Consider the following 21425-nt stretch of genomic DNA (forward strand, 5'->3'; position numbering starts at 1 on the left):
TAGTTATGAAAAAGACTCTCACATCATGCAGAGTCAGGACACCAAGAAATTATGATATAATGCTGGAAGAGGGATTAGTCCACAGATCAGAATCACTGCATTGCAGCCTCTACCAAACTCAAACTTCATCATGCTTCACCATGCTGCAAATGCTCGAATGGTGGCAAGGGGGCACTATAAGTGTTACAATACAATTCCCCTTTATTTATCTCTGAGGGACAATTTCGTTTTAGGCACAAAGAATGGACCAAATTAACCAGAAACAAACAAACAGGTCAATAAGTTTGACGCATTGGACACCATATTATTTTATCTGCATATTACACAAACAAAGAATATTTAGCAATGCATTGAAGAATAACAGAGAGTGTGTGTGAGAGAGAAAAATGTAGATATAATTGATAAAACATTAAAAAAATAAATGTAACTTGAAAATAAGTAACGAAAACAGGGTCATAATACTTATATTTCAACTAAAAATAATTGAAATCTGGGCAAAGTTTCAAGAAATTTGTTCTTATGAATAAAGTATTTACAATTAAAAACTAAAAAATTAAAGTGTTCAACAGAATGGTTATTACTTGAAAAATAGAGAAATCACTGATTCTTGATAAGGGACAAAACATGTCTTACAAAAGTCATATTTATTTTAAAAATCAAGAAATGCATAATAAAAATACTGGAGAAGTTAAATCTAAAGGAAATGTGTATACTCGGCATTTTTTACTTATATTTTAAAATAATTTCATTAGAAATGTTTTAAATGCATGCTCTATACTTGGAAGCACATGTAACTTAACCTGTCCTCAGCAAGAGGTCACAATGTTAAACTGCCAAACAAAGTGTTTAAAAATGTAAAAAAAAAAAAAAAAAATCATAAATATAAATATCAAATGAAAGGTAGGGATCTGTAAGATATCAAACAATACATAAAGAAAACTTTAAATTATATTTTCCATAAAACAACTGCCTATCAAAGTTGTATCCTCACTTTGCGTCACATTTTTTTAAAATCCTGAATAAATCAGAAAATGTCCAGGTCAGCTTTAACTCTGAGTACCCCTTTCCCACTTCCTGCTCTTGGTGGATGCAACAGTAGGACACATGGTCTGGTACGTTTGATATTTTTCATATTTTAAACAAACAATGTTTAAGTCTCTGCGGTCACAGCTTCAACTTGTCAACTCCATCATTCTCATTATTATAATTTCTGTTAAAATTGTGGGATAAATGTTGGCACTTTAGTGTAGGTTATAGAGGCAGCTTATTATTAGATAATTAAAGACTTTACACTTGTTGGATGAATCAAATTAAAATAGCATGCTTTTTGCTGTGTCTGACGGAACTGACACAAATGACAGTAAGATGCAAGTTATGAAGTGAATAAATGTCAAATTTAAGAAAGAAAAAAGCGTTTTTATACAAACTTGTTCCATTACATCGTTCGTTAACTGAGACCTTTGTCTACAAATATATCCATTTCAAATTAATTTAGTATTAAAAAGTAAAAACTCAGATTTCAAACATATTTTATCCCTTATCTCAATAATCAGTGAAATACATCTTTCAATGACTAATTCACTGTTTATTAAGGGAGACAATTTAAAAACTTAAATCCTCCCAAAGGTATTGTACATGCTTACACTCATAACTGAAAGGATGCAGACTTCCTTTCTCCAAATACACATAAATTGGATATATCAACAAAAGTAGAAATTAGACCATTTTCTTTTTTTTTTTATAGCAGGATATATACAGTTTATAGCAGGATCTAACAAGATATGACGTCACTTAAATTCCGATTTTAGTCAAGAATGATTGATCTGTGGCCTTTTATGTAGATATGCACAAAGTTAGACTCGTTGATAGACAGTAAATAAAATGTTATATTCCGCTAATATCACAATAGAGAACTGTCTAACGGAAAAAGACGAATGAATAACTACCTAAATTAATTATGACAGTGGAACACCTGCCGCTTAAAGATTATTATGGACTAGTCCTGTCGCACACTTGCTAGGATAAGAAAGCGTGAACGTCATAAAGGGATTTAGGACGAACTGGACATTTAAGTGACAGCTGATTAGACCTTTACTTATACACGCTTCGGTGAAAACCACGCCCACTTTTCTTTTTAGCCAATTGTGTTCGAACTGGAGAGGAGGGGCTTGATGTTTACGTCTGTCGTGAAAGTAGGTCACAGTGAAATGTGACAGTTAGCTGGCGGACGGGAGCCGATTGCTTTCACAGATACATGCTTCACTGTGTCATTCTAGCACCTTTAGGTGTAAGGGACACCGGCGATCTATAGGGCACCCCTAAAAGACTGGTAAGTTTGCTTGTGCCTTAAAAAAAACCTGTCCTAGTGAAGGCAACATCCAGGTATTAGCTCATGCTAAATCCGCGAGCCTCCGTTAGCGCCAAGATGCGGCGGAGCCTGTTGCGCGTTTAGAAATTTTTATTTCAAACAGACTTGGTATAATATTTAAACCAAAACAGTAGTCTGTAGTAATTGCAAGTGATTCATGCTCAAGCGTTCATCTCTACAGGCATGCGAGGTGCCTGGCTTGTCGGTCACTTTCTGCGAGGCCTAACACGAGAACATGTTATGTTTTTTTTTCTTCTTCTTCTCCTCCCGGTGTGCGGATTCTATCTTTAGGAGCTATATCGATATCTCAGCTAGTTCTCAAATGACCGGTTGTGCGAACTGAAATAACTGACGCGCGAATACAAAATGTAATATTTACAGTTAATCAAACTGAGCGTGTTGCCATCCAATGTTTACTCTTCTCGCGCGTGAAATTCTGACGTTAAAGTTTTGCTTCACACCTCGCGCGCAACAGGATGACAGAACACAATAAACAATCCACGTTTGTGATTTTGCAAAACGATTTGCTCGCCGAAGAGCTCGTTTTAAGCTATACAAGGCGCATGAATAAACAGGGCAGGCACGAAATCGTAAAATTAGTTGGCAGTTAATGGTTGATCAATGTAAATTAATGTGTTGGTACACTATGTATGCACACACATTATGATTGGAAGAACTGTGAAGGATTGCAAAGAACCTGTAAGAAAGTTATGTGGCTGTTTATTTCAGATGAGTGTAAAAAAAGAAAGGAAAAAAAAAGTGTATTTGACTAAATTGAAATTAGCTACATTTTCACAATGTGTTTGCTCCAATAGGGCTGTCTGTTGTCTTTCTGTTGAATGACACACAAACAATTGTTCTCTCTCTGTGACAGTTGAGGAGGCCCCTGGTTGGCATGTCGAGGCGGAGCAGAAACAGTAGAGCTTGGAGGTACGTGTGGAGCGGAATCCGACGGGATGCAGATGCAAGAACTTTAGTGATCACCTCCGAAAGTGAGGACTGGAGTTATGATCGGCAGCAGGTGGGTGTGAGAGGGGTGAACATGGAGCTTATCTGATGTGAAAAGTCCTTTAGATATTGCTGAAGTTTTACTAAATTAGATGTTATCAGTATGAGTGATAAACTTACGTAATAATAGAAATCCCATAAATTTCCTGTTCCATACATCATTTCTTGTAAGTGACAGCAAACATAATTCCATGAAAAAATCAAGATCAGAAACTATGCATTGATCCTGACATAAATTAATATAGATCCTGCTTTACATATCGTAGACATATTCCTGGTGATGAATATTAATAGAGTGTGTGTACATGTGTGTCCAGCAGTACAGTGACTCTGATTCCGAAGCGGAGTATCCGGCCCTTGTGCCGGCAGTTCCGAGCGCCGTGCCCGTTACAGGAGAGTCGTACTGCAGCTGTGACTCGCAGATGGAGCTCAGCTGTAACTCGCGGCTCCGAGGTTACACACACTTACGAGACTGCCACTGTGGAGAAGACGACCAAGGTAGTAGTAGTAGTAGTACCACATCTCTTACAAGTCATATAAGCCTTATTTTTTTTGTACGTTGACTGCGCTTATTGTGCTTAATTGTGACCATGTTATTGTCAGATTTTGACTGGGTGTGGGATGAGGGCAGCCGGTCTTCTGCAACACTGTTAAGCTGTGAGAACAGAAAAGTGAGCTTCCATTCAGAATATAGCTGTGGAACAGCAGCCATTCGTGGCTCCAAAGAACTCACGGAGGGACAACATTTCTGGGAGATTAAAATGACTTCCCCTGTCTACGGCACAGACATGGTGCGACGTGTGTATGTGTGTGGGTCTGTGTGCATGTTTTGCCTTGGTCAGGCTGATCTAATGAAAATTATGTGACTTTGGCGACATTTTTGAAAAATTATACTATATGGTTCATTGCACAAGTTGCGGCAGTTCAGAGTGGAAATGTCCAATGTGTGGTGCTAAAAGAGAGTAAAATTTTCTCCTAAAAGATGAGGTTAATGCCCTATTGAGTTTTAAATCGACAAAACCTACCGCGCTACCCTAAACCTAACCGATAGTGTCATAAAAGCAAATGTGAGAAAAAATGCAATTTGCTGAAGTTTTTAGCCTCTCATCGACTCGCATGCTCTTCGAGATTTGTAAAAGTCCTTTGCATTTAAAGTGCAGCGCTCTATCAGTTGAGCTACTGCGCGAGAACAAGCTTGTACAGTAAATGCAGATGGTTCTGTAATGCAAACGTTCAAATGTGTCACGTTACAAGTTCATCATAGTAAATCTGTTTTGATGTCATAAGATAGTATTGGGTGAGGAACAGGGTGAAAAGTTAGTGTTAATGAACTGATAATCTGCCATTTTTCTTCTGATTTGTCTGAGAATAAAAGTCATTGTTACTGTGGCGCCTCTAGTTTTTAACCAGGAAACTGCAGCAATATGTACAGTGAGCCACGTAAAAATCATTTAGCAAAAATGTAGGTATGATAATGTGGTTCTGTGAGACAAAGTTGTCGTTAGATACAGTGCATCCGGAAATTATTCACTGTGCTTCACTTTTTCCACATTTTGTTATGTTACAGCCATATTCCAAAATGGATTAAATTCATTATTTTCCTCAAAATCCTACAAACAATACCCCATAATGACAACGTGAAAGAAGTTTGTTTGAAATCTTTGCAAATTTATAAAAAAAATAAAAAAAAAAAAACACACATGTACATAAGTATTCACAGCCTTTGCTCAATACTTTGTTGAAGCACCTTTGGCACCAATTACAGCCTCAAGTCTTTTTGAGTATGATGCTACAAGCTTGGCACACCTATTTTTGGGCAGTTTCTCCCATTTTTCTTTACAGGACCTCTCAAGCTCCATCAGGTTGGATGGGGAGCGTCGGTGCACAGCCATTTTCAGATCTCTCCAGAGATGTTCAATCGGGTTCAAGTCTGGGCTCTGTCTGGGCCACTCAAGGACATTCACAGAGTTGTCCCCGAGCCACTCCTTTGTTATCTTGGCTGTGTGCTTAGGGTCGTTGTCCTGTTTGATGATGAACCTTCGACCCAGTCAGAGGTCCAGAGCGCTCTGGAGCAGGTTTTCATCAAGGATGTCTCTGTACATTGCTGCATTCATCTTTCCCTCGATCCTGACTAGTCTCCCAGTTCCTGCTGCTGAAAAACATCCCCACAGCATGATGCTGCCACCACCATGCTTCACTGTAGGGATGGTATTGGCTAGGTGATGAGCGGTGCCTGGTTTCCTCCAGACATGACGCTTGCCATTCAGGCCAAAGAGTTCAATCTTTGTTTCTCATGGTCTGAGAGTCCTTCAGGTGCCTTTTGGCAAACTCCAGGCGGAAGTTTGGATGTGCCTTTTACTGAAGAGTGGCTTCCGTCTGGCCACTCTACCATACAGCCCTGATTGGTGGAGTGCTGCAGAGATGGTTGTTCTTCTGGAAGGTTCTCCTCTCTCCACAGAGAAACGCTGGAGCTCTGTCAGAGTGACCATCGGGTTCTTGGTCATCTCCCTGACTAAGGCCCTTCTCCCCCGATCGCTCAGTTTGGCCAGGCGGCCAGCTCTAGGAAGAGTCCTGGTGGTTCCAAACTTCTTCCATTTACGGATGATGGAGGCCACTGTGCTCATTAGGACCTTCAATGCTGCAGAAATTTTTCTGTACCCTTCCCCAGATCTGTGTCTCGATACAATCCTGTCTCGGAGGTCTACAGACAATTCCTTGGACTTCATGGCTTGGTTTGTGATCTGACGTGCACTGTTAACTGTGGGACCTTATATAGACAGGTGTGTGCCTTTCCAAATCATGTCCAATCAACTGAATTTACCACAGGTGGACTCCAATCAAGTTGTAGAAACATCTCAAGGATGATCAGAGGAAACAGGATGCACTTGAGCTCAATTTTGAGTGTCATGGCAAAGGCTGTGAATACTTATGTACATGTGATTGTTTTTTTATTTTGTTTATTTTTTTTATTTTTTTTTAAATAAATTTGCAAAGATTTCAAACAAACTTCTTTCACGTTGTCATTATGGGGTATTGTTTGTAGAATTTTGAGGAAAATAATGAATTTAATCCATTTGGGAATAAGGCTGTAACATAACAAAATGTGGAAAAAGTGAAGCGCTGTGAATACGTTCCGGATGCACTGTATATTCAGAAGGTTTTTTTTGTGAATTAGGAAAAGTCTACTTTTTTTGTGCATCTTATCTAACTGTCAGCATATGGTTAAATAAAACATAACTTGCTAAATAAAATGAATTCTCAATTACTTGAAGCATACTGTGTTGGGTAGTTAGAGTAGACTCTGAAAATGTGTATGTGATTTTGTTTTTGTTTTTTAAGTTGAGTGGTGGAATTCTTTGTGTGTGTTTATGTAGATGGTAGGTATTGGTACATCAGATGTGAATCTGGACAAATATAGACATACGTTCTGCAGCCTGCTGGGTAAAGATGAAGACAGCTGGGGTCTGTCATATACAGGTAAAACAAGTTCAGTTCACAAGCACATACTTAAGTAACACATACTTTGAAAAGTGCTTAAGGATTCTTTCGTAATTTCTTTTTTTTTTTTTTTCAGGTCTGTTGCATCATAATGGTGATAAAGTTTGCTTTTCAACACGTTTCGGCCAGGGTTCCATTATCGGTGTTCACTTGGACACTTGGCATGGAACCCTCACCTTCTTTAAGAATCGCAAATGCATCGGTAAGAGTTACGCTGACGTGTGACAGGCTTTTCAGCTGCTATCTTTTCATGCTTGTGTTTGAAATAATATACAAATTTTTAAGTGTCAGTTTCCTTACAGATAATTAAACATGGTATGATTGCAGTACGGTTCTTGTAAAAATAATTTTTTTAAGACTTTAAGATGTTATCGCTGTTTTTTTTTTTTTTTTTTTTTTTTAAGATCAAAAACTATTGAATACAGCCAGAAAGCTGGATAGCAGTTGTTTTTCATATCAGCATTTTCATGCTCATGACTGAAATGCAGATATGGTCAATAACTGGCTGAAAAGTATTGGTGGCTGTTTTATCTGTGCATCCCTAGTCACAAGTAAATAAAAAGTCAGTTATTGTGCTGTTCCTGGCTGTGTGTAGCACCTGCTGATTTGCATATCTTTCTGAAAGTTCCTAACATATAAAGCGGAATTCTAATTCTAAACAATTCTAAGGGTCAGAGAGTATGGAAAAGGGGTCATGAAAAACTAATTAGGAATGTTTTGGTGCAGAAAACTGACTATAAGTGGACAATGGGGAAAAACATTTTCTGATTAAAAAAAAAAAAGTGTGTTATGGATTGAAAACGAAGTTTTTTATTTTTTTTTTATTTTTAATAATTACATTATCACACTGTATAAAGTTGTATACTAAATGTAATATAAGGAAATACCTATGAAAATAAATTAAATCTGAAAAAGAAAAGCATGTCGAAATATGCATAATCTTAGAAAATATGAAATATGAATTTGTAATGTTCTATTATAATATGTAACATTTGTAAAAATCTTTTGTTTAGAACTGAAAAATACAAGTGCAAAAATGTTTTAGATTTTTTTTTTTTTTTATCTTTCCTTTTTGGCTCCTTTAATCTCTTGTTCAATAGATCCAGTCCATGTTCAATAGCATTTTTTTATTTTTAGAACAATCAAACAGCTTTTGTACCTCTTTGCACATAAGTTTAAAGCATAATTCCTAAGCAAAACAGTGATCTGATAACAAAATAAGGTAAGTAGTAAAATATCTGAATCAGTCTATATGTTTCTTTTTTTTTTCTTCTTTTTTTCAAAATCGATATCGGATAAAAATATGAATTTTGGTCTATCCTTACTCGTGTAAATTCTCTTTTTTCTCATCTGGTGTTTAAAAATAATAGTATCTATCCCACTTCATTTTTAGTACTTTATTGTGACTGGGTGGGCCAAGTTTCCGATCATCGATGCGTAGTGTGGACCGTTATCAATTAATGTGTTTGGGTTTCTGATGTCAGAAATCCAAGGATTTCAGAATGAGCCATTTGTACAGTCTTAATGAATGGTTTGTTTAGTGGAGTATGCTTTCATAGTAAAGCTAACTCTTATTTCAAATGATCAAGGAAAATGCATAAGAATTTCCTATGACATGAGCCCTTTAAAAAGACATTGATAACATTTAATATTTGTGTATGTGTGTTAGGTATTGCAGCAACAGAGATGAAGAATAAGCAAGTGTTTCCGATGGCATGTTCCACTGCTGCCAAAAGCAGCATGAAGGTGATTCGCTCCGTCTCTGCCCCCACCTCACTACAATATCTTTGTTGCTCTCGTCTCCGCAAGCTGCTCCCCTCTGGAGTTGACGCACTTCGAGTTCTGCCCCTCCCGCCTGGCCTCAGACACCTTCTGCACTCCAAACTGGGATGGGTGCTAAGCTTGGATCACACGCATCCACATGCACACTCTTACGCACACAGCTCGCCAGGGCCCTCCTCGGGTAGTGACTCCGAGGGCTGCTCCTCAGACCCCGAGGCCTGCCAGCGGAAACGTTGCCGCTGGACCTGAGGCTATGTCTACGCCTCATCCACTCACCCTGCACACGTTAAAATGTCTCGACAAACAAAAAGAACCCACGCATTAACATTGGACGTGTGCCGTCCTACAAAGGTGGATGATAAAGTTTGCTGAATAACTTTGAAAAACATTGAAGGTCTTTCGAGCCAGTTTAACTAGTTGTATTGTTGGTAAGTATTCATTCTTCAGTGTTCAAAAGGTTGTTTGACCCTTCAGGTTCATATTGATGTACTGAATAACGGTATTCAGAGTCATTTTTTATTCTGTACTGATGTTCCAGATACACAGTCGAATGAAGTTCATCAGCTTTTCAAAAAAAGATATGCACCTTGTGAACTTGTTTTCATGTGGGGAACAAAAACATTACCATTTGAAACTTAGGCAAACATCGATACTGTGTACTTTGTGCGCAGAGACCCATTTACACACACATAAACAATCATGTCATGACAACATGCCAGCTTCAGTGAACTATAAATTGCTCCGTTTGTTCTCCTCTCATCTCCCGGGGGCAGAAAATGTAACTTGATCATAGAAAGTGATGCATATAACTCATGTCATTCTCCAGGACAGGCCAGTTAAACATCTCTGCATGTGCCATGGTCTGTTCCAACTTTATATTTGATCTGTTAAACAATCATTTTGTGTTTTATTATTATTTTACTAACAAACTTGAAGTTTCCAACAGACTGTAAGTGAATTAATAACAGTGACGTCATCATGAATATTGTCTAAAAAAAAGTGTTTTAAATTCCATGAAATGATGAGGAAAAATGTCTGTGACAGTTTTTTTTTTCTCTTTAGGAAATACTTGGGGCCCTTGTCATTGCTCACATGTGTGGTATGTAGGCTATATTTGAACAGTATTTCCAGAGAATTTTGTTTTCCTAAGAATATCTTGATTCAGTTGTTAAACTGACTGATCCTGACTAAATTTGCGGTTAATTCAGTTTTCAGTCTGTGCAACATCTCTACATGAGGTTCATATTGAATTCTTAAAGGGTTTTATTGCAGGTTTTGTAATTCATTGTAAAGAAAGCAAATCATGTTTTTGTTATGCATAAAAGCACTTTCTCGCTTATTTTATGTATAGAAGTATATAGATATACAGGTCCCCTGTACTGTGCTCGACGCTAATTGTATGTCATAAGCGCTCTCATTCACTCTCATTTTCTCTTTGTCTCTCTCCTTCTACCGTACATTGAGCATGGCCTTTTATATGAATCATAAAAAAATTAGGAAAATGATATGCATTGAAAAGGAGTGGGATATGGTTTTGTTTTCTTTTTGAAATCTTAATAAAGGTTTCCAAAAGTCAATTGAAGTGTAGCTTTTACTGCAATTAATTTGAACTACAATGTTCAACTGAACCGCATCTTTTGGATTATGCATTTTTGACCAAATTGGGCAGACCGATATATCGGTTTTGAGGTTTATTTATATATATATATATAAGTTATCCGCAACAATCGATTTTTCCGATAACTGATAGTACAGGTGTTGTACCTAATTCTGACTGCCTGGCTGGAGCATAACCCCTTCGCGTGGACGCGCACAGTAACGCTGTGTTTCCCCTACATGGCAGTAAAACTCGGAAAATTCGTTCAAAGGCTTCACTTTGTTCAGTTGAGTGGGCAAATCACGTTGTTGTAACTGTAGATGGCACCATAGACTCAGAAATTGAACAAGGGCTTTCAAACCTCATCAATTCAAACGTCTTTGCCAAACGTGCATTTGGCCGCAGTTATACTGGTGTTTCTACACAACTCATGTCATTTAACACGTTGATGGTAATTTGAGGTCATTTTCTTAGTCAGCTTGAAAGTAAAATCAGTATGAGTAGAATTTTACGCTACAGTGTCAGCTGCTCACAAAATAATTACATATTTCAAATTCAAAATTGTATTTGTCATTATTACACACTACTAACTCATGCAATGAAACAATATTGTACAAATTCACCAATTTGTGTGTTTAACGTGCATGATAATTTTTTTTCTTTTATAAACCTGTTTTAAATGATGCATGAAGTAGTCACAGGAAATGTGCTGAAATTGCTTATCTAACAACATTGAGTAAAAAAAACAACAACAACATCATATACCAGAATAATATCTGTTTAATGTGGACAGTCATTTTCAGCACCTATCTAGATTCGAACTCCCTCATTCTTCTGCCTGGATGCTCAGATATTCATAAAAAATAGGGTTGGTAAATTAACACAGGTAACACTAAGTCAAATGAAGCATGCTGGCAGCTGGTTTTACTTGCTTATTTTGATTATTGGGGGGGGGTTTAATCATTAAAAACTTTATTAGTTAGGAAATAAGGATATATGTATACACATTCAATTATAGCATGTTAAATCAACAATTTCTTTTCAAATGAAGTCATTTCAATGTACAAAAAAATAAAAAAAATAAAATCTATATAAAAGGTTATACAATCTTATTAATATTTCAATATCTACTATGTACAGACCTGTAAATAATAGAAGCCCATAATATTAATTGAAGGGATGTTATAATAGCAATATTATGAAATCAGATAAAATAAGTCAAATCAATTAACCTGTAGGTTATACTGATGTTTTAAATGTGAATCTAATGCACAGAATTAATAAACAATAACCTCATGAATTAGAATAATTATTAAATTAAATAATAATAACACCACCAACTGGCCACCATAACACCCTGCCACTGGGGTCTTCAGCCCCAGTTCTGAGGGGTGCATACAATATTACCCCATGGGTCTAATTTTACATTTTCACTTCAAACAAAAAGTAATATTTTTTTGGCCCACAAATCTATATACATTTCTGTGTCCACAAAACGTTTAATATTCAGCATGACCAAATGTTACATAACACTTTTTTTGCAGTGACACACAATTTAATCAATTAACCTCTTACCCTTTAGGAAGGGTAAAGCAATGTTTTATAAAATTGAATTGTGTATCTGGACAGAAAGTTAGCTATGGACTGATTATAAATATCTGTAAGACAGTTATTTGCATTTTTTAATTACTTTGCTACTGTAAAAGAGGGGTGCATTTTCAAAACATTACTATTAAACTAATCTAATTCTTAAATCTCTATAAGCTATTAATTTATTTTTAAATAACAGTGCTGTGTTGTGTGGTCCATTTAAACATGAGTGACCCCCTTGGAAACCATGGAAATACATCTAATTGGATACATTTCTGTGTCTTCTTCATGGTCTTCATCTTCCTCTTCCTCTCTTTGTTCATTCATGTTCTATTTTTGGTTTACAATGAAAAATTGTGTCTTTTATATATTTGAGACAATGATGAATTGTTATTGTTTGATTTTGGTACATGTTTGTTTGAGTTTGCACTGGTGAGACATGTTTTCTATACAGAAATCATTTCTGTATAAGCTAATTTGTGATATGATTTTAGATTTCAGTGTGTTTACCATGATAAATGTTCTAGACAACACTTTGAGAGGGACTATTACCTAATGGACCTCCACTACACAAAGTCATAGATTGTGTTATCTCTCTTGCAGTCTATGAAGACAAACTGCAAAGGCTCACACACACTTTAAAGATTAAGATAATGTAAACAATTGTGGATATTGTTTACAAAATTGTTTAATTGTCTAGCAATACAATAAAAAGATTTAACCCATTTTGAAAAATATTTAAGCACCCAGACAGAAGAAGGGAGGTAGAATCCAGTCAGGTGGGAAAATGTGACTGTCTATGTCAAAAGAGTTAAATGCAGTATGGGACATGAAGTGTTGCTTATGTTAATATACCAAACCTATTATTATTACTATCTGAGCATCCAGACAGAAGAATAAGGGCGGTAGAATCCAGGCAGGTGGGAAAATATTACCTTTCCCAGTTATTACCCCCCTGAATAATAAGACTGTCTATGTCAGAGTCAAATGCTCTATAGGACATACAGTGTTGCATTTATTAATCCACCAAACCAATTTTTATGAATTTCTGAGCATCTAGACAGAAGAATGAGGGAGGTGGGAAAATATGATATTTCCCAGTTTTTACCCCCCTGACTTTCCATGTCAAAAAAGTAAAATGCTTTATGGGACATACAGTGTTGCTTGTTTTAATCATTCAAACCTATTGTTATGACTATTTGAGCATCCAGCCAGAAGAATGAGGGAGGTAGAATCAAGGCATGGGGTTAAAAATAACTCCCTCCAGTTGTTACCCTGAATAAAAACACTGTCTATGACAAAATAATCAAATGCAGTATGGGACATGCTTGTTTTAATTATCTAAACCTATTTTTATGACTATCTGAGCATCCAGCTAGAAGAATGTAGGTAGAATCCAGGCAGCTGGGAAAATATGAACTTGCCCAGTTATTACCCCCCTCAATAATAAGACTGTCTATTTCAGTACAATTAAGCGCTTTATGGGAATTACATTGTTGCATTTATTAATCCACCAAACCTATTTTTATGACTATCTGAGCATCCAGCCAGAAGAATTAGGGAGTTCGAATCTTGGCAGGTGGTTAAAAGTGACTCTTCCCAGTGATTACCCCCCTCAATAATAAGAATGTCTATGTTCAAAGAGTCAAATGTTTTATGGAACATACAGTTTTGCATTTATTAATCCACCAAACCTATTGTTTGGACAAAGAAAGTATTATTATTGAGGGGGGTAATAACTGAGCAGAGTCATTTTTAACCACCTACATGGATTCTACCTCCCTCATTCTTTTGGCTGGATGCTGAGATAGTCATAAGTGTCAAATGCATTATGGAACATACAGTGTTGCATTTATGAATCCACCAAACCTATTATTATGACTATTTGAGTATCCAGCCAGAAGAACGACAGAGGTAGAATCCAGGCAGGTGGGAAAATATGACTCCGCCCAGTTGTTACCCCCCTGAATAATAAGACGTTCTATGTCAAAAATGTTAAATGCTTTATGGGACATAGAGTGTTGCTTTTTTAAATCCACCAAACCTATTTTTTTTTTTTTTTTTACTTTCTGAGCATCCAGCTAGAAAAATGAGGGTGGTAGACTCCAGGCAGGTGGAAAAATATGACCTCGTCCAGTTATTACCCCTCTGAATAATAAGACTGTCTATGTCAAAAGAATAAAATGCAGTATGTGAAATGAATTGTAGCTTGTTTTAATCATCCAAACCTATTTTTATGACTATCTGAGCACCCAGCTAGAAGAAAGAGGGATGTAGAAGCCAGGCAGGTGGGAAAGTATGGCCACGCCCAGTTTTCCCCCAGTGAATAATAAGATGTTCTTTGTCAAAAAAAAAAGTCAAATGCTATATGGGACATACAGTGTTGCTTGTTTTAATCATCCAAACCTATTGTTATGACTATCTGAGCATCCAGCTAGAAGAATGAGGGAGGTAGAATCCAGGCAGGTGGGAAAATATGACCTTGCCCAGTTTTTACCCACTTGAATAATAAGACTGTCAATCAATATAATCAAATGTGTTATGGGACATACAGTGTTCCTTGTGTCAATCCACCAAATCCATTTTGAAGACTGTTTGAGCACCCAGAAAGAAGAATGAGGGAGGTAGAATATATGCAGGTAGGTTAAAATGAACCCACCCAGTTATTACCCCCTGGGTAATGAGGCTATTTATGTCAAAAGAGTCAAATGCTTCATTTGACTCATAGTGTTGCCTGTGTTAATTCACCAAACCTATTTTTTTATGACTATCTGGGCATCCAGGCAGAAGAATGAGGGAGTTCGGTGCTGAAAATGAAGATAAACAGATATTATTCTGGTATATGATAATGTTTTTTTTTTCCCACCAATGTTGAAAGATACATTTCCTGTGACTACTGCATGTATCATTTAAAACTAACAGGTTTATGAAATAAAATACTAATCATGCATGTTAAACACACAAATTGGTGAATTTGTACAATATTGTTTCATTGCATGAGTTAGTAGTGTGTGTGTTTTTTTTTTTAAATATGTAATTATTTTGTGAGCAGCTGACACTGTAGCGTAAAATTCTACTCATACTGATTTTACTTTCAAGCTGACTAAGAAAATGACCTCAAATTACCATCAACGTGTTAAATGACATGAGTTGTGTAGAAACATCAGTATAACTGCGGCCAAATGCACGTTTGAAAGCCCTTGTTTAACTTCTGAGTCTATGGTGCCATCTACAGTTACAGATTTGCCCACTCAACTGAACAAAGTGAAGCCTTTGAACGAATTTTCCTGCCATCTAGAGGAAACACAGCATTACTGTGCGAAGGGTATGCTCCAGCCAGGCAGTCAGAATTATAATACTAATTTTATTTATTTATCACACATTCTTTTTTTTCTTCCCCCCCACATATCCCAGCTAAGCTGCGGTCAGGGTGCAGGGTCAGCCATGATACGGCGCCCCTGGAGCAGATAGGGTCAGGGGCCCAACAGTAGCATCTTGGTAGTGCTGGGGCTTCAACCCCCAACCTTCTGATCAGTAATCCAGAGCCTTAACCGCTGAGCCACCACTGCGCCAATTAAGCACAACACTTGCTAGCAACCATCGATTATCAGATTTTTTTTTTCAATAATCCTCATCTAATGAAACATACAGTATATCTATTTATATTCAAAACTCGTCATCTGGTTAATATATATAGGCTATAAAAAGATTTAGTTGGTAAATACTTTACATGTAGAACTTCAAAATAAGAGTCCTCGGTATGTTTCGGGCTTGTTTGTAGTTAAAAGTCCTGCGTTATACACCAAATCTAAATTTTTCTGTTTATTAATGGGATTTTGGTTGCATAATAAACTGCTTTCGGAATTTGATTCAATTTGGAGGCTCAATATCTGTGACCGTCATAGTATAGAAAGAATAAGATTGTTTTATTTTATTTTTTTTATCATTCTATAAATCGATTTAAAAAACTATCAGTTCCTGGCCAAATGTGCAAATTAAAAATAGTTGATCACTTACTTCAGTGAGCGCCATCTGAGATATTCCTTTAAAGTGATGGTATTAATAATCTAAACAAAACAGAGTACTAAACCCTCACACCCGTAAGGTTAATTGTTTAGAAACAGTCCCATCAATAGTTTGTCCCTGTAAGCGGAACTGATGACACTCATGCGTGTTGCGCACGTGCCGAGTTTCCAGACGGACTAAAGCAGGCGTGACGTACTTGTGGAGGTCAAATCAAGCAGATTGGTAAGAAATAACAGTTTTTGACAGAAAATGGGTTGAGATGTGGTCGCTTTATTTATTACATTTATACGTTATTTTTCTTTTGGCTTTAGCTGTGGTGTTTGACGCCCTCCAATAAACTATCACACGTTATGATATAGCGCTTTGTAACACGTGAGGCATGTAAGCGCAAGTCTACGCAGCTGTCTATCTGATCAGTTGTACTAAGTGCTTGTTTATTTATTTATTTGTTAGTTTATTTTTCCTTACATTAACATAAGCGTGTAGCCAGAGTAACAACGTTGACCTGACAGCGGTTTTGTCATCTGCATTGTCATCAGAGGATGTAATCAGCAACAACTTTACTGCAGTTCTGTCCTCTACTAATATTAGTGATCGACTGAAATGAGTTTTTTAATGGCTGATACAATGCCGATATATATCACACAATTTAATATAGTAAATAACATACACAAAATTGCAAAAAAAAAAAAAAAAAAAAAAAATGAAAACTCTTATTTAGCACTATATTTACTCATTTTCACTCAAAACTTTAACTCTGTAAAAAATAATCTATAAAATAATATTGTATTTTAAATGGTAGATAGCAGTTTCTTCTGATTTCTTTTTAATCATCAAATTTTAGTAATTTATTTGCACATGATGATATTGTTGATATATTAGGAATACTGGCGTAGAATTTGGGGGGGGGGGGGGGGGGTGAGGGGTGCGTTTTTTTGTGTGTGTGTTTGTGTATTTACCAGTTTTCTTATTATAGGGCTTCATTATTGGCACCAGTGGTCTCTACGATTAACTTAAGCTTGCAATGCTTTTGTGAAATGCAGCCCAGGCTTGTGGCGGTGGTGTAATGGTGTGGGGAATGTTTTCTTGGCATGCTTTGGGCCCGTTAATACCAGTCAATCATTGCCTGAATGCCACAACCTATTTGAGGATTGTTGCTTACCATGTGCATCCCTTCATGGCCACAATTTACCCATCTTCTAATGCGTACTTCCAGCATGATAATGCACCATATCACAAAGCAGAAGTCATCTCAAACTGGCTTCATGAACATGACAATTAGTTCACTGTTCTTCAGTAGCCTTCCCAGTCACCGGAACTGAACTCCTGTGGGATGTGGTAGAACGGGATATTCGCGGCGTGAATATGCAGTTGACTAATCTGCAGAAATTGTGTGATGCAATCATGTCAACATGGACCAGAATCTCAAAAGAATGTTTCCAACATCTTGTGGAATCCATGCCACAAAGAATTGAAGCTGTTTATTTAGAGCAAAGGGAGGCCCTACTCGGTATTAGTATAGTGTTCCTAATAAAGTGCCCAGTGAGTGTACATTTTCTGGAACGTTTTCTTATGTCATATGATGCAAAACATTACTGATTGGTTTGTAATTTTCTACCCATTTATACTAATGCTTCCAAGACTATAACAAGATTAGCAGTTTTGACCAAACTTCACTTTGTTGACACAAGTTTAAATCGGCAGAATTCCCATCAACTGGTTTCAACACCGTGGTCTATTGCACAATGCTTAATGTTGAGCCCTGGTTTGCAGATTTGCATCATTTTCTTATTTTTTCACCTGTCATTCAGGCAACATGGTAAAGAAAAAGCGCCTGAGGCTCATAGCCGAGATGGCACGGAAAATCCGGGCCTACCGGGAGCTGAAGAATCGGCCACAGGATTCTCAACGCTATGCATTGGACTACGACACAATGATGCGTCCCTTCAGTGGTAAAAAGCTGCCAGTGCTGGCTTGGCAAGATGTGAAAAGAGAGACACGGCTCTTTACATTACTAGCTGGCATGCGCATGTTTGGCGTGGGTCGGCTCTTCACACGCAAGTCATGGCTGGATGAGCATACAGAGCCGTGCTATTGGAAAATAACAAAAGTCAAGGTTGATTATACAGCAGAGGTAAGTTCTGTATTTGTGTTTGTCTTTTGCATCATCAGATTATGATGATTTACTCCATAAAAAAATAATAATTTCTGTAAATGTTTATAAGACTATGTGTGAGCTCAGACTCTGATATTTTCTCCTTTAGAACATGGATCATGGGAAAGCATGGGGCTTTCTAACATTTAGAGGTAAGACACATTTTTTAAGTCGTACTTCAATATACTGACCTCTAGTGGAGGAGCTGTGACAGTACTGTTATCAGTATTGCATATACCGTATTCATGGAAGATTTAGTTCAGAACAGTTCACTGCAGAACTTGAGCAAATATTCAGGACCTAGTATTTTACAATGGTTCAGTTCTGTTATTTGCAGTCACATTTGAGTGACTGCAAATGTATGATGTATGTTGTCTGTCTCAGATAAATTTTACTCGTAAATTTACAAAATAAACAAGTTAATAAATAAGTGCAGCAAACTGTGACACATTGTATGGATGTGTCGTTCAGGTAAAGAGGAGATCACAGAACGTGAGGTGGATAAGGTGATGTATCATGACTGGCGTCTGGTGCCCAAACATGAGGAAGAGGCCTTTAAATGTTGTGAACCGGTCCCTGAACCCCCTGTCCGTTATGCAAGATACCCGCCCCTCCTGCGTGCTATGATCCTGGCCCAGCAAGCAAAACAGCTGGGTCTGGATGTGAGCACTATTCCAGAGCCCTCTCTTCCATTGAAACGGGATGTGCTGCTCAGTAATGAGTATTTCAGGAGTCAGGAAGAGAAGAAGAAACAGGAGGGTACACCTGTCTGATGCAAAGGTTCAGTTCAAGGGGAAAGATCATGGGGAAGAGTTGCGAGATCTGTTTTAGTGGTCTTGATGGGAGCCCTCCCTCCTGTTCCCTTTTATTAGGACACTCCTGCTCGCAATAATCATTGGTTTGTATTTAATGGAATGTTTTGTGAGAACAAAATATTGTCTTGTTTTCCTAAACTTTGTGGCTAATGAGGGGGAGAAGATCTCATAGGAGGCTCTTGTAGCACATTTGGACAGGTGACCAAACCCGAAAGGACAACCCTCTATGGAAAGACTGTTTTTATTTTTATTTGGTCAAAAAAGATAAAATATCTGTGTAATATTATTTACATTATGTGAGTTAAATGTATAATGTAATTTGCATGATGTGCAACAATTGAATATCTGAGATTAAAAAAAATGGGTGAACTGATTTTGTTCTAACACTGTTATTTAATAGGAGTCTAGAATCAGTTTGAGTTTTTATTAAAAAGGGCTCTTAAGGGCCCTATTTTAAGAGTGCTAAGCGCAGCATTATGCTTTAAGTCATTAGCGCAAGTCAATGGGCATGGCCATGAATTTTGGTATTTTCTTGCGAACATGCGCTATGTCTGGGCCCAAGTGAGTTTGGTGAAATTTCTTGCACAATGTGTTAATGGGCTGGGACAAGTGCAATTAAATTGAGAGGATCTTCTCTGGTTATTGCAGCATCTGCATCCTATTATATAGTCCCTTATCTGTCAAGCACCAGTGATATAAACAAAGACAACACATTCATAAGAAGCTGGTAGTGTAAATGGACTGTTTGTAATGAATTAGAAGAATAGAAATATGGACACATTCTTTTGTGCATTATCTGTGTAAAATCACTCTACAACACCAATACAAATGAGATAAATACAATTGTGAATATACACATAATAATAATAATTGAAAAATAAACATTGACCTATAGATAGTTTAACACAAATATCATAAATATTTATTTCATAAAATGGCTTTTAATGTATGTCAGGGACATTATTTGATGTTTCACTATATTTTCAGAGTTTGGACATGAACTTTATTACCACTTGCTGGTGGAACTGAAAAGTGATGTAGTCCTGAAATGTCTTGGCGCAATGACCTATTCTTCAGGAAAATAGCAAATTGCGTTTTGTGCAGCTTCATTAATATAAAATACACCCACAGTTTGTGCACATACACCCATAGATGGGGCAAATACTCCCACCCATGCCCCATTGTGCTTTGCACTGGCATGGAAATTGTGCTTCGAATTAGATGTAGCGCACACAGTCGTTGCATAGCGCTGCACTTTGCACACTTAAGAAAAAAGAGCCCTAAATGTCTCATCCACAGGTTTTTAGTTGTTTTTTGATAAATAAATGTTTACTAAAGTGGTGAAATCAGGAAATCTCATAAAACCTTCCAAGAACATGTCCAGGTCTTATTTCATGTCAGAATCAGTAAGAAACAAATGAGTAACAAGTAAATGAGAGGGCCATTTTAGGACCATTAATATATTTGTACTTATTTGTTTTGGCTGTGTGACATTATTTTAAAGGGATAGTTCACCCAAAAATGAAAATTCTCTCATTATTTACTTGCCCTCACTCCAACTTAGATGTGTATGACTTTCTTCAGAACACAAATTAAAAATTTTAGAAGAATATTTCAGCTCTGTAGGTCCATACAATGCAAGTGAATGGTGGCCAGAATTTTTGAAGGTCCAAAATGGACATATAGGCAGCATAAAAGAAATCCATAAGACTCCAGTGGTTAAATCCATGTTTTCTGAAATTATATGATAGGTGTGGGTGAGAAACAGATCAATATTTAAGTCTATATATATATATATATATTACTGTAAATCTACACTTTCACTTCCACATTCTGGTGTAGACGTGACTTTCACATTCAGTCAGATTTTATTTAAATATTGATCTGTTTATCACCCACATATCACTTCTGAAGACGTGGATGTTACCACTGGATTCATATGGATTACTTTTACGCTGCCTTAATGTTGTATTTGGAGCTTCAGAGTTCTGTTCACATTCACTTGCGTTGTATGGACATACAAAGCTGAAATATTCTTCTAAAAATCTTTGTGCTCTGCAGAGAAAGAAAGTCATACATACACTATATTGCCAAAAGTATTCGCTCATCTGCCTTTAGACGCATATGAATTTAAGTGACATCCCATTCTTAATCCATAGGGTTTAATATGACGTCGGCCCACCCTTTGCAGCTATAACAGCTTCAACTCTTCTGGGAAGGCTTTCCACAAGGTTTAGGAGTGTGTTTATGGGAATTTTTAACCATTCTTCTAGAAGCGCATTTGTGAGGTCAGACACTGATGTTGGACAAGAAGGCCTGGCTCGCAGTCTTCGCTCTAATTCATCTCAAAGGTGCTCTATCGGGTTGAGGTCAGGACTCTGTGCAGGCCAGTCAAGTTCTTCCACACCAAACTCGCTCATCCATGTCTTTATGGACCTTGCTTTGTGCACTGGTGCGCAGTCATGTTGGAACAGGAAGGGGCCATCCCCAAACTGTTCCCACAAAGTTGGGAGCATGGAATTGTCCAAAATCTCTTGGTATGCTGAAGCATTCAGAGTTCTTTTCACTGGAACTAAGGGGCCAAGC

The 21425-nt window shown here is 37.2% G+C and overlaps 2 protein-coding genes across 4 annotated transcripts; both read left to right on the forward strand.

The window, feature by feature from the left end:
* The first annotated feature begins 2170 nt into the window (after positions 1–2170).
* Positions 2171–13173, forward strand: LOC127450726 (SPRY domain-containing SOCS box protein 3-like). Of its 3 annotated transcripts, XR_007899026.1 has the most exons (8): positions 2171–2329; positions 3243–3389; positions 3694–3874; positions 3980–4167; positions 6751–6853; positions 6951–7076; positions 8544–9084; positions 9719–13173. XR_007899026.1 is itself a non-coding variant. In XM_051715038.1 (7 exons), exons 2-7 carry the CDS (start codon positions 3264–3266, stop codon positions 8903–8905), a joined length of 1083 nt encoding a protein of 360 aa, XP_051570998.1. In that variant the 5' UTR covers positions 2171–2329; positions 3243–3263; the 3' UTR covers positions 8906–13163. The 3 variants fall into 3 exon arrangements, 2 of the variants coding, with proteins under 2 accessions (XP_051570998.1, XP_051570997.1); XM_051715038.1 differs by having other exon boundaries at positions 3697–3874; positions 8544–13163; XM_051715037.1 differs by having other exon boundaries at positions 8544–13161.
* Positions 13174–16021: 2848 nt separating this feature from the next.
* Positions 16022–19212, forward strand: mrps34 (mitochondrial ribosomal protein S34). Its single transcript, XM_051715213.1, has 4 exons — positions 16022–16091; positions 17681–18003; positions 18134–18176; positions 18496–19212. The coding sequence occupies exons 2-4, from the start codon at positions 17686–17688 to the stop codon at positions 18795–18797; spliced, it is 663 nt and encodes a 220-aa protein (XP_051571173.1). The 5' UTR covers positions 16022–16091; positions 17681–17685; the 3' UTR covers positions 18798–19212.
* Positions 19213–21425: the final 2213 nt, after the last annotated feature.

Source organism: Myxocyprinus asiaticus, chromosome 13 (genome assembly GCF_019703515.2).
Source record: "Myxocyprinus asiaticus isolate MX2 ecotype Aquarium Trade chromosome 13, UBuf_Myxa_2, whole genome shotgun sequence".
NCBI lineage: Eukaryota > Metazoa > Chordata > Actinopteri > Cypriniformes > Catostomidae > Myxocyprinus > Myxocyprinus asiaticus.